At 37.3% G+C, this 16763-nt stretch overlaps 1 protein-coding gene across 1 annotated transcript in view; it reads right to left on the bottom strand.

The window, feature by feature from the left end:
• LOC139712067 (alanine--glyoxylate aminotransferase 2, mitochondrial-like) overlaps positions 1 to 12032 on the bottom strand; it is a 48976-nt gene extending 36944 nt beyond the window's left edge. The window contains exons 1-4 of the mRNA XM_071623904.1: positions 11903 to 12032; positions 5728 to 5911; positions 3110 to 3233; positions 1778 to 1872 (exon numbers count right to left, since the gene is read on the bottom strand). Of these exons, the coding sequence (XP_071480005.1) occupies positions 1778 to 1872; positions 3110 to 3233; positions 5728 to 5911; positions 11903 to 12032 (533 nt within the window). The remainder of the gene's footprint in view (positions 1 to 1777; positions 1873 to 3109; positions 3234 to 5727; positions 5912 to 11902) is intronic.
• Positions 12033 to 16763: the final 4731 nt, after the last annotated feature.

Here is a 16763-nt window from a genome sequence, read left to right as displayed (position 1 = left end):
CGTATTGGTCAGATTTGTTAATGATAGACCTGTCCTGCGATTGGTTAATTATCTTACATACCCAAGCTATCGCCTTATACGGTAGTACGTGCGATGGAGCGTAAACGCCGTCGCTAAGCGGGACTGTTGTATTGTTTCGTCCCGTGAAAGAAACAGGTTGTGAGCTTGAACATAGCCTGAACTTTGAGAACGATTTTCTCCGTTATTTAGAAAATGGACTGACGTCATGAACATAGTTGATATTCGTTTTAATGATCTATAGGGATGTCGAAATGAGTTGTATTACATATCAGTGTAAAGCTTAGAGTCTGTAGAATTCACATATAGGCATAACTACGATTTCAATTTTTGCGACTTTTGACTCATTCCGACGGAGCGCATCACATATATCAATCTCATTCCAAAGTACAGCATATATGCAAAAGTTTGAAGAAAGCAGGCCTGTGATGAAGAAAGCCATGAAATGCTCGCACGAACGACTACACAACTCTTCTTACTGGGCCGAGCGCGAAAAATAAGTCACCCGAAAATATCAATTTTTACAGAATTTCAGAGAATATAAACTTTTGTGTTGAGCTTTCCATTCAAGGTAAGGTAATGAGAGCACTTCCAAATAATGAACCTTGGTTTCAGGCAGAGTTATATGATCTTTTGACCAAAAGAGAACTGCAGTGTCTCGAGGCATTGAATTTTAAAGGAAAAGCTCCAAAAGCAGACTGGTAAGAAAATTCTACAATGTAAAAAAGGATACAATTCTAAGAAAATTCAGAATTTCAAAAGACTCCAAATCAGCCTGGAAAATGCTAGCTGGGTACAAAAACTTTACAAAAACCCAGAAACATGGGCAAACAATCTATGAATTAGTGGAAGGTCCTTGATTGCTTTTGTAGGTTTGATGCCGATTCTGACCACGAAAATGTTACAAACCAGTGGCGGATCCACGGGGGAGTGCACCGGGCGTGCGTCCCCCCCCCCCTTTTTTTTTAAACAAAAGAAATAAAAAGAAAAAAAATTGGAGGTGCATGTGCCCCCCTTTGATTTTGTAAAGGCGCCCCCTCTTTACGGAATTCTGGATCCGCCTCTGCAAACCATGGTACAGAATTCTACTCGGTGGGTGAAAAAAATAATACCGGTACCTTTAAGAGTACAAAGTTAGGACATTGCACAGAAGTTTACCTCTAAACTAAGCCCCGGGCCCTGACAGAGTGTATAACAAAGTGCTAATGGAAATTTGACACATGAGAAATAGAATTGCATTGATCGCATTTAAGGGGTTGCACTATTCATGGCATAGAGCTCCACTTGGTGAGATCAAAAGACTCGACAAACTTCACAGCAGCTTTTCATAGTATGCATTTTTCAAGAGTATGTGTTCATTCTTCCCATTATTATTTAGATGCGTTGGGGATTTCCATTTGTATCATACGTGTATTACAGACTTCAATGCAAAGCTTATCAAATGCATGCACATGCACACAAACACATGTACACATAAAATCTATTGCATAGTAGTTCTGGTGTGCTCACACATCCACTGAATGTAAGGTCATCAAAATACAAATTTATGTTACTTCCTCTAACCTGAAGCTAAGTATATCATATGCCTCTGAAACTGTGTACGTACACACACACACACACACACACACACACACACACACACACACACACACACAAATGCACATATGAATGCAGATTAGATAATATTCTGGTGAACGCACGCAGCCATCCAAGGTAAAGTCATAAAAAAAGAACATTTGTATACGTTGCTTCCGCTGACCTGAAACTCAGGACGTCATACGCCCCTGAATACAATCGTGCCATTTGAACAGCCATGTCGTTTGCCTCAGAGCCACTGTTGACAAAGTAGATAACCTGCACCAAAATGGGAATACACAAGTTGCTTTAATAAACCAAGCTGATTCTTGCCTAGTAGTCCTATATTTTTTTTTCTGCTTCACTCATTCATAAACCAGTCTAACTGGCTGCTGCATGCTCATAGAGATTCAACTGAGCATATTAGTTAGAACTAGTGTCATCTTAAGAGTAATACACAATGATTTATATTCAAATAAATTTTATAACTGATGTAGCACGAAATGTATCATGTGTTTCATGCTATTTTGTTGGAGAAAGTGGGCGGATGTATGATCATTAAACATCAAATACAAACAATCATCTGTCTGCATGGCTGAACCCGTTGTTTACGGTTTACTCAAGCCCTTAAAGTGCATGGCAGCAAAATTTTCAGGAACACAATGACTGTAATGTGTTCAGTCTTTGGTACTGCACAAACTGTGTTTGGTGTTGTTGCATAATCATCTTTTTTTGGGGGAGGGGGGAAGCACAAGATGTCTACTTTAGTGAAACACATTTCTCAAATTTACGCTGTAATCACAGCTCTTCACAGTTGAAGCCAAAACTCTTGTCAATATTTACTTTGTCTCAAGTGGTGAATATGTAGATGATGTGAGAGTTCTGCCTTTGAAAAAATTGATATGCTTAGCACTCTCGACAAACACAATAACACATTGTACAGCAAAACATCCTTACTGTGGATTATCTGATTTCGATCAAAATTTACTGTTGAACCCGTAATATTGTACTCTTTCTTATCAGACTAACTTATATTTGGACTGGATTTCCCCTTTAAACAGGATTTTCCTCATTGTTAACCTGACATGCTCATGAGAACTGCAACAGCACCAAAGCTTTTTGTTTTGTTCTTTTGGTTTCTTTTTTATCATGAACAACTATAATTATGACCTGTCTTTCAAGCATTCATCTGCAGACTTTAACAGAGGACATATTCATGACCATTTCTCACATCTGAAGCAATTGTAAACTGCAGACAGTCTTCATTTACAGCAATTCTTTTTTTAATAATTCATATCACTAACTGGAGAGATTCATTCACATGACACACATGGACTGTTCATTCCATTTTCAATTACAAGCAGCAAGTTTTATCGACATCATCAAACTTAAAATATTGATCAATCAAATTTTCTCTCAATTTTTTGCATTACGGTGCTAAGAATTATCCATTAAAAAATGAAATATCATCCCCCCAAGTTTTGACCATCTGTCAAAAAAATGAATAAGGACTTACCTTCAGGTGCTCTGGAAGTTTTGCCCTCAACTCCTTGGCATACTGATGGATTGTCGGATGCATGTAGATGTTAGTGGTGTGCCACAGACTGTCCGCTTGCCTCTTGAGGGCCTCCTTTACACGCCTGATTCAAATTAATGATTTTATTGGTGGTTTTTTTTAAATGGAAAAATGTGAACAGTAAAACAAACCTTTGCAGTAAGAATTGAAACCAAGGTAAGAAAGATGCATCTATGACTGTAAATATCAGTAAATGAATCTAGCCTGGTATCCTTTTTTTTTAGAAATCATTCATGTGACTGATAAATCAACTGTACCAACGTATATAGGGATCTTTCCTATGTCTCACTTGCAAGCATCTAACATAAGACAGGTTGAAGAATATAACTTTTATCCATTCTAATGGAACGAATTTGATATCTTCAATCTTGGAGTCGGGTAGCAGTTATTATGCAATGAACCACGCACAACATGGAAAGTAGGCAAATATTAGCTCTATAATACTCAGAAACATATTTACCTGTAGTGTAAGGGACATTTGATCAAAGGAAAAACAAAACACAAACACAAATGTGATTTGAGTGAAAGCAGCATTATTAGTAGAACAGATCAGTGGAAATTTGAGGAAAATCAGGCAGTCCTTTCAAAAGTTATTATCTCTTTAACTCTTTCTGTGCCATGGTGGAAACCTCCTGCGTGCCACATTATGCTAAGATGGCAATGTAGTTACAATGCTTTGAGAAAACATCTGTTTTTCAAATCTATGCAACTTCTACATATTTTTGTGAAGCTTGAGATATAGCGAGCACAGCTGTAGAGAAAATGCCAAGCTTTGTTCTGATCTAAATTGTATGACAAATCTATGCTAGTATTTCTTTCAGATGACCAGTAACTGCATTATACTGTAAAGGCATGACTTTTGCACACAAGACAGTGACAAAACAGTGGCAGAAACTTCAAATTTACACCCAAATCCAGCACGGAACACCAATTGATAGTCAATCACCACATAAATGCACGCGATATGTGAGAGGAAGGGAAGCATGAGAAACACTTTCATTGTATTATTGTATTTGGCATTTTTATCGAGCGGTTTGGGTGGGTTCGTGCATTTGAGCGAATATGCGAAGTTGGCATGCTGAAACTTTAACAAATTGATAACTTTTGAACCGACCTGTCCCAACATCCTCAAACTTTCAATAATGTGTCTACTACTATTGCTGCTTTCACTCAATCCATGTTTATATTTGAGCTTTGGTTTCCTTTGCGAAAACATAAAGAATACATCACATTGAGGTCAACTGCATGAATTTTCTGTGAAGATGACCACAAAATGAACCACTCTGCAAATCTACCTTCAAGCACATATAAAATTACAATCAAGTACTATTTATTGTATAGTTTTGGGCAAATTTTCTCACACAAACATTTGGCATTTACATTACAGAGTTTGATCCACAAATGGGTCCATGACAGAAAATATCTGAGCTGGAATTCTCTGAGAACCATCCTCTCTGAACACATTTTGGATGGTTTCATGAAATTGTAATGTCATGATAAATGCCTCTTGACCTTCTAAAATAGACCCTTTTTTGCCAAAGTGGAGCAAGAGTGGGCCATGGACGGTAGAGGATCTACTATGTCCTGATTTTATGATGAACTGCACAACAACGCAACAGCACGCTGCCCTGTTATCATGCCCTTATCACTTGGCCAATATAACTCGATAATACCAAGCAGAACAATGCTTGCTGAGATCACATCCTCTCAATATCATGGCTATGCTCTGTGACACAGGATATGTATCACTGGTATTTGCGTATACGAAATAGCCCATTCAATTCCTATGTACAATAAGTTGACCATTGAAACTTAAGTTTTGCACTGTTTTATACACAGACACATTTTAATTTTTCTGTTTTGTTCCAACTTCCTCCTTTTTATCAGGAATGCAGTGCTTATACCCTAGTTGTTTCTGCTGCCTATTTCTTTTTCTTCAGTGATAATTGAATTATAGCAAGAAAGTAGCAGCATCAGCAATAATAACAAAAATGACCAACAAGGATGATATTCAATGAGAAAAAAAAATTGATAACTGTATTTATGCAGATGATGGTATTAAACAATGATGAGACCAATAATAGTAATGATAATAACAATAACACTACCAATACCAATACCAATACCAATACCAATACCAATATCAATACCAATACCAATACCAATACCAATACCAATACCAACACCAATACCAATACCAATACCAATACCAATACTGTGCCTCTCTCTTTGTTTTTCTGCCTTGGTTCATTTTCTTGATACTCATTCTGCTTAATCTCAACCCTACATGTATCTTCTCCTTGGTTTTTTTTGTTTTGTTTTGTTTTGTTTTTTTTTTGGGGGGGGGGATGCAGGGTAATTTTCTGCAATCTTCTTATTCATTCTGCTTAATTTCAACCATATCTTTTCCTCTATGAGGTTTTTTTTTCGGGGGGGGGGGGTGGGGAGGGCAATAAAAGAATTTGAGTAGTATAAACTGCATGCACGCAAAATGGATACAGGATAGCACAAAGCACTCACTGTATGTTATTGCATTAATATTCAAGGTGCAAGCTTACGGGTGGCAGTGTCCGACACTGACAGTCACAATGCCACCAAATAGGTCCAGGTACCGCTTGCCGTCCACATCCCACAACCACTGCATGTGCCCCTGGTGGACCATGAGGGGCTTCTTGTAGTAGGTGGCCAGCGCTGGGTTCAGGTAGTTAGCCCTCACCTCCTTGGCATCCTCAAGCCGATGCCCTGCTCATGAGAGTGGTTTTCAGAGTTGTTTGTTTGTTTGCTTTTTATGAAAAACTTATAGAAAGTTGCTATGGCGACTGGTATGCCTTCGCCATAATGTGTGATTCTCCTAATAGGTCTATAGTATGTCTTGACAATTGTTGATGACAGTTTCATCTAATTGGCAAAATATATCAAAATGACATGTTATAATGTGTGAGTGTTCACTTTCCTTGAACTACATTTAATTGGATGAATGGCTACATTTTCTAGAGAGCATGTATTTGGGGATTTGAGGGCTTTTACTTGACTTTTAACTCTTTTATACATCTATGCACTGGGCAATTTCAAGATATAGAGAAAAGTGTAATTTCTGTATTAAATAGTAAATTGTTAGAATTTTGATGATACCTTCAGCCACTGCCGAGATATGGAGGAAGAAGAGAAATTTAGCACTTTCACTTGACCTGTGATTTTGGTCTTTGACCTTGACCAAAACTTCCCAGAGAATCTCTATTGGGTAATACATATTATGTGACCGTGCACCTCAAAACGAACATAAAGTAGCACTCACTGATTTTGCGTGAGGACTGAAAATAAGTGAAATGGGTCAACCTAGCCGAACTTGACTTTTTCATATTTTCTGAAGAGTGGGTCTTCTTTTACATTATGCTAACATTTGGTATCATAAACGGGCAGGAAAGTGTGTTTTTTTAGCAGTCTATCTTGAACATTTTTTTTTGTAGAATAGTGTGATTAGGTGTGTCTTTAGAATCCCTTTTTCATTTCTGAAAAACCTTGTCCACACTCTTCACTTTCCACTCTAATAACTTTTGAAAGGATAGTGCTACTGCTTTGAAAGTTGGCATTAATTATGGACAGAATGTGTTGATTTCAGTTTAATCTGATAATTCCTTCATTGTTGTTACTCTGGTGGTTTACTTCCTGTTTTTTGTCCCATTCATCGCACAGCCAGCACGGTTTGGTAAAGATTAAGCGCTTGAATAGACTCTGTACTTCAGAGCTCTTTTCTCAGTTCACACTTTTCCTAAGTTTGTGCTTTCTTTCCAAGTTAGATATGTTAGGAGAGTCCATTTGATTTGAGTTATACATCATTTTAAAGCTTATAGTCTGCTCTTTCAGAATATGGTCTTAACTAAAAATTCATGTCCAGCGACTTTTTGTTTGTTTTGAGGTGCAGGGTCACATATACACCAAGGTTCAAGAAAAGTCTTACAGGCATTGCATTAACATGAGGGAAAAAGTGAAATTTAATGAAATGACCTTGACCTTTGACCCCCTTATCTTTGACTTCATGACCCCAAAATCCCTAGATAATCACTACCAGTCAGTACATGCATATGTACTATGTTCCATGAAGAAACCTGGAACTATATCGGAGATATGGAGAAAAAATGAAATTTTAAAATTTTCACTTGACCTTTGACCTTTGAACTTTGACCTCATGATCCGAAACTCTCACTAGAGAATCTTAATTGGGTAATATGTACATGTACGCACTAAGTTTCACGAAAGTACCTTCAGGCATTGCATAGATATGGGGGAAATAGTGAAATTTTGAGCATTTAACCTTTTTTGAACTTGAGCATCGGGACCCAAAAGTGGATAGGCACAACTTCACTTCCTCATACATATACCCGGTACCTGCCTAGTTTCATTAGGATATCTCAAATGGTTTTTAAGTTATGCTGTCCACAAAATTGATTACGGACGGAAGGACTGAAGGACGGACAACCCGAAAACATAATGCCTCCGGCTACACTTCGTGGCGGAGGCATAAAAAAATTACTGTACAAAGAACACCAACCAAGAAGGAGAATGACAGGATACATGCAGATTATACACGCTACAATACACAAAATAAATACACTACAAACAACACAAAAATGATTTTTGATAAGTCCACAGAAAGTGACACAATATGCACATAATTTTTTTCAACTTTGTCTTCAAGGTTATCACAAAAATTGAAAATGAATACACCTCAATCTGAAACGGAAAGCAGACACCAATGAAAAAAAAAATCCCCATCTAAATCTTTCCATCTCAATATTTCATCACTGAGCTACAACAGATCTGTGGTAGCTCTATGATCTGACTGCCTGGAAGCACCATAAAGCCAGAACAGTACATGAACCATCTCCAGTTCTGCTCTTGCATGCAAGTGCGATGTGGGGTGCTCACATTGTACGTGCACTGTATCATGTGAAAATAGAAATGTCGCTTAATATGTGACTGGTATGCCTCCGCCATAATGCATGGTTCTCCCAATAAGTCTAGAGTATGTCTTGACAATGTGAGATGACAGCTTCACATAATTGGCAAAAGAATAATTAAAATGACATGCTTGTCACAAATGTGTTGAGTGTTTACCTTCCTTGGATGGCTAAATTGTTTAAGAGAGCATGTATTCAGGGATTTGAGCATTTTCACCTTTGACCCCATAGCCCACAATTCTTCAAACAATCACCAACTGCTAATATCCATTTTCATGACAATACTTTCAACCGTTTTCAAAATATGCTAAAATTTGTGATGCTAAACATTTTCCTTTGACGTTACGACACCATGGTCAAAATCTTTCCCTACAGAATCATTATAATGCATGTATCATATACCTAGTTTTATCAACTTAATGCATCGAGTAATCTCCGAGGCATGTTTTATGAATATGTATCACATGCCATTATTGCTGATTTGTGATCTGATTGGTTGCCTCGTGCGTAGCCATGGTAACAGCGAATCACTTCATTTAATCACACATCATTTCATGACACATGCAGGCCCTGGAAACAAGTTTAATCATCAAATTATCTCAGCAAAGTCCCTAATGTAGTGGTCTTACCTCGTATTCTTTGGGTGTAAAGTCACATGGGGGCATGGTGACTCCATTTGCCAATTCTTGCTTCTGGGCAACATCTGTAATTTTTCAGTTTTTCCCCAAAAGACCAAGAAAACAAGCATGCCATCGGTTTAGCAAACTACATCACTTTCAGATGGCATTCAGGGACTGAACATTCAACTCAGCAACAACTCAAGTAACGATACCTAAACAAGGCTAGACTGCAAAACGCAATTTGATTAAGAAGATTGAAAGAGTGGAAAATTGAGCAAAGAAAATGGGATTCCATCTGGATTCGAACCCGAGACCTCCGGATGCTAGCCCGTTGCTCTACCGACTGAGCAATAGAAAGCCCTAGTTCAGTGTTCGTCCCAGAAACCCTAAATTCCCAATGCTCAAATGGTCAGAAGTTATAGCAGTGTGTTTGTGTGTGACACACACATACACACTAGAACCTGAAAGATTGAAAGAGCGTAAAAAAGCAACAATTTACAGTATTTTCCAGACTTTACAAGTCTCAAGCTGAATGAGCTTATGAATAATCCATAGTAATCACAAAATCTCAAAATTTTCCAACTCACGAATATACAACAAACGTGGCATGCCTGGTTTTTGTATGATGGATGAAAGGAGAATGAAACCCAAATACGATATGTGGATTGAGTGAATGCAGAAAGATAAGCAGAATACATCATTGAAGTAAGATGAAAATCAGACAATCCATTCTGAACTTACGAATTTTTTGAAAATGTCAGTGTTGCCATCACTGGGTAAAGAGATTACATGGACGTTATAAAGAGATTTTTCATTTTTCTAGCAAAATGAAAAAGCACTTCAATGGCATCATATGTACAGTACCTCTTTCAGAAGGCAGGCATATGAAATATATGTACATGTCAGTAACAAGTAGAAGGGATGTGCATTTTCCATAAACTATGAAATTTTGTGGAATTCTGTGAATATTTGAAGAGTTTGTTCGCAAAAACCGATGAGTCCATTTTTAAAGATTTTGAAGTACGGTCTCTGTCATAAAGTACAAAATAATACCTTTTAAATAAATGATATATTGGTCACTACATATAAAGGTACATTTTTGAAGTTATGGTCAAAAGAAGCAAAAATTTTCTTATTATTCTCTTTATTTTTCTTGACCTTTAATCGCAAATATCTCCATTTGGCAATGGACTTATCGGTTTTTGCAAACAAACTCTTCATTTTCTCTTTACTGTTGTCCTGCTGTGACATTGCATATTATTGCCTTCTTCTTATCCAGCGATTGCAGTACGTGGTACGGAAACTTTAGATACATATAACTTTTGAACAGATTGTCCTATTTTCCTCAAATTCCACCCATATTTAATTTTCATCATTCACTTGATCTACACATTTACATTTGGGTTTTATTCCCTTTAAGCCCCAAAGCACAGCATGACAAAGATCACTTGTATAAAAGTTGCCACAAGTGGGCAAGAAATAAATAAAAAAAAAAATCCATTCTAATGGCCAAGCAGGTTGCCCAAGATATCAACAGAGTTAAGGCATGATTTATTTGGCACAATAAAGACATGCCACCAAAGGATGTGCCATGGCAAAATTTCAGTGAAAACATTACATGAGAGTATCTGTAAGAGGACTGGATTTTCATGTCTCTCTTGGGTAATGTGTTCCTGCAGAGTGCTGCAAATCTTTCAAGGTGGAACTCTATCATCATCTACCTGGCTATCTCTAGCCAATAGTACTCATGATAACACAATTAACTTTATCGCTATGACTACTATTGATGGTAGTACATAACATTTACATAATGATACATCTTTTCATTTAGCTATGATCATCAAGTACATCAGAAGCTTTTGCAGCTCAGAAGGATAGTCTATAGGTTTTGAACTTTATAAATTAATATATCATTGTTATAGTGCTTCATCCGGGCATATACAAGCTTGTAAAGTACATTATTTAATATAATGTGCAATAGCTTTCTCTCCTTCCACTTCCTTGTGAGTACAGTCCACCATTGGCATATTTATTGTAATCTGTGCTCGTCTAGTGCCCATCTTGTAGGCCTACACAGCGCAAACAAAACTCTGCTATCCTGGAACTATATGCACTCAAAAAAAAAAAAAAAAAAAAGAGACAGCCTTAATAACAGAGCCTGATATCTGTGATAGTTTACACCTCCTGCTTGAACAATGCTATGGAGGAGGGATCGAGATGCTACTGACCCTACTTATCATTATATAATGTGCAACATGCTTTTGACTATTTTAACTATGCTGAATACATAAATAATGAAGTGCAGCTCATACAAAATATGGGGGGGGGGGAAGGAATTGAAAAAATACAATCATTGAACCTTACAAGTGTCCCCTTTCTCGAGTATTTCAGGAACCCCCCTTTTGTTTGTTGAGGAACTAAGCAAAACAAACAAAAAACACAAACACTTGTTATAAGTCTTGTATATCTCAGGTCATGTGATTTAAAAAAAAAACATACATCATATTTGAAAGAAAAAAAAATAAATGGTAAATTTTGGACATAACAAAGAGGCATATTTTATGGCTATAAAATTGTTCAATGGGCCTGTCACTGGGGTACCCAAAGGGTTGGCAATTGGAAACAAGGAGGCCCTATTTGGTACCTCATATTTTATTTTGCTGTAGCAGCACTACAGACCACAGTGCAAATGACCCCTAAAGAAACTAACTGCAATGCCTTTTCTTTCATATATTTTTAAGCATTGCATTGGATATCACACAAATTCTAGACACTGAGAAATTGGCAATAGTATATCTGTTTAATTATGGGACTAGACCTCCATATTATATAATAAACATGAAGGGAGAGAAAGGGAGAGAGAGAGGGGGGGGGGGAGGAGTGTAGTACAATAATGAGAGAGGTTGACACTGCTGAGATGGCATGACAAGGAAACATGGCATCACGATGGTGCAGGAGAATATGACACGTTGTGAGAATACTGTCGGGTCAAGGACACCTCCGTGGTCAGACATTCCTGTGAGGCCATGTCCGTCACCTCGTCAGAAGTAAAAAGTTAGAACGTCCCAGCCATGGCCATGCGCGGATGCGGCCACTGTTCGTTTAATAAGAAACTCAATACTATTGGACAATAGAAAGGTAATTACTGGACTTACCATAATGCACGGAGCGGCTAAATATCGCCGACAAGGTCGGCACTGATGTTTTCTTCAGATCCTGCGATTTGGCAAATCTCCCAAATACTAGTACCTTCTTCATTCCGTTAGCTGTGTAGAAGGTGCTCATCATTAGTAGGCGCAGCTGACCGATGACAGTGGACAGTCAGTGGTTCAGTGGGACTGAGCTCGATATTCGCTTCGCGACAGTTGACCGACTGCAGACCGCTCAGGAATAGATCACCTTAGAACTAGTGTTCAGGCACTATCAAACGTTTCCGAATCATAAGACAATTTTGCTCGGTACATGTATTGAAAGGAAATTTGTCAATGATGCGATATCTCGCTGAAGAAAGCTGATAGACCTCAACAATCTTTTACTTGTTCCCTTGCACTTCTTACGTCTCCTTGTGCCGTGTTTACTTATACTAGTGGTAGTTTGACAACTCACCAGGTACAACTTGTACGTAGGCGAAGATCATAACCAAAGACCAGAGAAAGAAGCCCACGCACTTTGATCATAACAACGTCGCGTCTGGCTTCCAGCCAGACCCAGGATATCAACGCCCTCTAATGACAAAAGGAGTAGCAGGTTGAGCAGGATGGTTTATTGTGGCGTTTTCCATCCAGTCTCAATAACAGCAGGCCAAGTGAAAGATAGTCTGAAAATAAAGAACACAATTTCCTCAGCGGACCAATTAAATTGAGGAAGTTATGACATTGTGAAGATTGGCTAATTTTCACAAAAAAGCTCTTATGCACAACAATATGAATATGCATTAGTGAATTGATGGTGCCATCCCCTCATCACAACTGGCTTTACATTTATTTTGGCACATATATGATCTTAAAATTTCTAGTTTTTGTTCAAGAGCAATAAATGTACCAGTCTCACATTCTGATACATCTGACTGGTCATTACTCTTGAGTTATTCAACCATAAGAATACTGCCTCTTTTACACTTTTATCGCAGAATTTTTTTGTCATTTTTTCTCCCTTTTTTTTTTCGTACACGATAAATTGAAAATAGTGAGGTGATGACAACATCAGCTCGCGAATCAACATATTTATGTCAACTGTTAATTGTTTTGCAGAAATCAGCAATCTTTATTTCATAACTATTCTTTTAATCTGACTCATACCAAATTTCTCCTGTTGTCCCTGTCATATTTTACTCTTTCTTTTCAGACCGACTTTCAACTGGTGTACTCTCTAAAAAAAAAATCGAGTGAAAATATTCACTCTTAAAGGAGTGAATAACAAAAAAAGAGTGAATTTAGAGTGAAATTGGAGTGAATTTTGATTGAAAATGTTCATTTTCACTCATTTCAGAGTGACCTCAGAGATCACTCACAAATCTTCGAGTGATCCCTGAGGTCACTCCAAAATGAGTGAAAATGAACATTTTTACTCAAAATTCACTCCAATTTTACCCTAAATTTGCTCTTTTTTGTTATTCGATCACTCCTTCAAGAGTGAATATTTTCACTCGATTTTTTTTTTTTTTTTTTTTTTTTTTTTTTTTTTAGAGAGAGTGGATTCCCCTAATTAATTTTCTTTATATCTGCGTTGGCAATTTCATCAAATAGATCATCGTTATTGTTATTTTTTTGTCCTATAATTTCCCCCATTTATCGGCCTTGAACTTACAAGCAGTCGATCTAGTCCTCGTTCAGTTTGTGCTGTATTTTCCAGGGGGGGGGGGGGGGGAGGGAGGGAGGAGGAGGAGGAGAAAGGGAGGGGGATCGGCCGGAAGCAGGATTTTTTTTTTTTTTTTCGGGGGTGGGGGAGGGGCGGGCGATACGCCACTGGACTCTGCGATAGGCGGCCTTCACATGCCTTCTCAGGGCGTGGACGTGGGAATGGACGCAAACAGAACGCAGTGTTCACGCAAGTCTGCGCATCATTAATGTGTGAAACATGAACATTTTATTTTCTTGTTAGAATAACCCTTTTTTTCGACAAAATGACGCAGAGTAGCAACAAAAACTATACACATATATTCTAAACAAAACATCGTAACAGTTTTTGGAGAAATCAACATAAAAGGCAATGACAGTGTTTTCATTTCTTGAAAAGTTGACAAAAGATTTTACATTTTAATGCAATTCAAAATATATAGCCCATTCAACCACGATTTGGACAATATCTTTGTTCCTTGTATGCTAAATGTCTGACAGTCCCCTTGATACATCTCATGTTTACAAAAATCTTAAAGATTTGACAAGACGAGAGATGCAAAAGACATAATCAGGACTGACCACAACCTATAGATCCATGCATGCTGCATGGTGTAAAGTCTCAAGCCAATTAAGATAAAAATGCACTCATGACACTGATATTTTTAAATGCAGCATATCGGCATTGGCATCATAGGAGCAAGGCTTAACTCATCAATAACATTCTATATGTTTTGATTTCAAGTTTATCGGATAATGTACTGTATTCTCCCAGAAAACAAATGTCAGCAACAAAAGTAACATATTACTTGGTAGGATATCTCTGACAAGTGAAGTGACTGATTGTACACACATTAGATACGTGCGATGCGCTTTAAAGAATGAAATGGTCTAAATCAACATGTTGCCACTCCTCCAACTTTTCGTAAATGTTAAAGTTAACACTTAAAATGTGTTATCTATCATTTCTGAAACGGTAGTTCAATATTTTTGGTGTTAAAGTTAACATTTTACAAAAGGTTTGGGGAGTAGCAACATCTAAAATATTGATTTACCATTTCATTTTTTCGAGTGTACAAAAGGATAAAACCCAGTATTTGATATAAAAAAGATAAATATGCAATCTTTCTGTTACATCAGGTAACTGTAGCATGAATGTTGATCCTTTGTGTATGTGAAATGTAACTACACACTGTATTATTTATGTCATAATGAAGTAAACTGCACAGTGCAAGGAATGGGCTTACAATGAGCCTATATAATGTCAAGGCTCCACACAATTTTTTTTTTTGTAGCCAGATACAATAATTCGGCTACCAAAATCATAATTTTTTTTCCAGTGGCCCGGCAGACATTGAAATAATGATATATGTTGCCCCGAAAAGTAAAGAAAAACATAAAAGTTAAAATCATTTGATAAAACATTAAGATAGTATTCATGAGAAATTGGCAGGTTCGATAAAGTATTTAATTCAAATACAACATTACGGTGACAAAAAGTTAAAAAAAGACACATAAAAATGAAATAATCTTAAAAAAATTACAATGACAATATATAGGCCTATTATCATGGTAACACTATATAAAAACACAAGATATACTAAGTATGGGGCGACGTTCGTTATTTCGAATGTTTGGCATAATCCAAAAATTAGATAAGATTCGTTATTCCAAGGGTTCGTTGTTCTGAAACACACAAATCCTCATACATGTACCTTGCTTTTTATTTTGTTAACCCAAACATTTTGCACTGTTTTGTGGCGTTATCATGTAGGTATACGTAATTCCGAAGGTTCGTAATTCCGATAAACAAAGTAAGGTTCGTTATTCCGGAGATACGTCAATCCCAAGTTTCGTTATTGCAGAGATTCGTCAATCCCAATGTTCGTTAGTCCGAAAATAAAAAATAATGTTCGTCAATTACGAACCTAATTTCGTTTTCGGATGAACGAACCTTTCCGGAAGACGAACAGCTGGGAGTGAGACTTTGCTGAGCGTTGGCGTCGCCCGATTGAGCAAAGTGACTGACGGAGTGTATAATTAGGGAGGGTGTGTCCTCTGTTCCACAGTAAAGAACTTTGGCAAAGGGATGGCACAGTATTGGTGGAGATGAGGATTGGGCTTTTAACTCTCTGCGAGACATAGCAAGAAACTACATATGAAATAGTAAAGAGCATACCATTCTAAGAGGGACTCAAAATTCATAACATTAAAATCGGTTTTGGAATGGCCGAGACATCCCAAAACTACTTATCAAATAATACGACTAGAGCATACCATTCTAAGAGGGATTCAAAATTCATTACATGAAAATCGGTTTTGGAATGGCTGAGACATCAAAAGACAAAGCGATCCTAATAAAAGGTGGGTCCCACCTTATATTAGGATTGCTCTGTTTTGGATATCTCAGTCATTTCAAAACCAATTTTCATCTAATAAAGGTTGAATCCCTCTTGGAATTACATGCTCTTTCATATTTTATAAGAGGTTTCTCGTCATTATCTTACAAAAAAAAAAATCTTAGAAACCTGATGTTAGGTCACAACCAAAACTATGCGATCCGTCTAAGCTGTAAATCACACGATCTGGTACATAGTCAATACTAGGTTTTGGCATATTCTGAAGGGGAAAAAATGTAACCAAACAGTGATTTTTTTTTTCTCGGCTGAGAAAAAGCTTGTCGGGTGTATAAGCGTGAAAAAGACTCCTACGGCATGACTATATATTACGATCGACGCGTGGGACTTGCATAAATTGATGGATCTGCTCGCATTCATTTATTCTGCAGTTGTTATTGGCAATACTAACGTTTTTATTTGTACATGATAGTTGCTGTATATTAGAGAAGAAAGATTATAATTATTTCTGATGGGCAAACTGATGGGATAATTTTGAGACAATAACATCATCACCAAACATTATTTGCTACGGCACACCAATTTTCCTTATCATGGGTTACTATACTATCACATGTTCCGAAGATACGTTATTCCAAAGGCTCGTAAGTTCTAAAGGTTCGTTATTCCTAAGGTTCCTATAATAAAGAATCGTTAACCTGAAAACGAAATACGATTCATAATTTCAAAGGTTCGTTAAGTACGCACTTTCTTTTTATTTTGGGATTAGCGAAACTTCATTCATTTTCGGGTTTACAAACATTCGGAATTACGCCACAATAATA

This window comes from Diadema antillarum, unplaced genomic scaffold (genome assembly GCF_040938485.1).
Source record: "Diadema antillarum isolate AM-2024a unplaced genomic scaffold, OU_Dant_1.0 seq00001754_RagTag, whole genome shotgun sequence".
In the NCBI taxonomy this organism is placed as follows: Eukaryota; Metazoa; Echinodermata; class Echinoidea; order Diadematoida; family Diadematidae; genus Diadema; species Diadema antillarum.
This window is presented reverse-complemented; position numbering and strand designations above follow the sequence as displayed.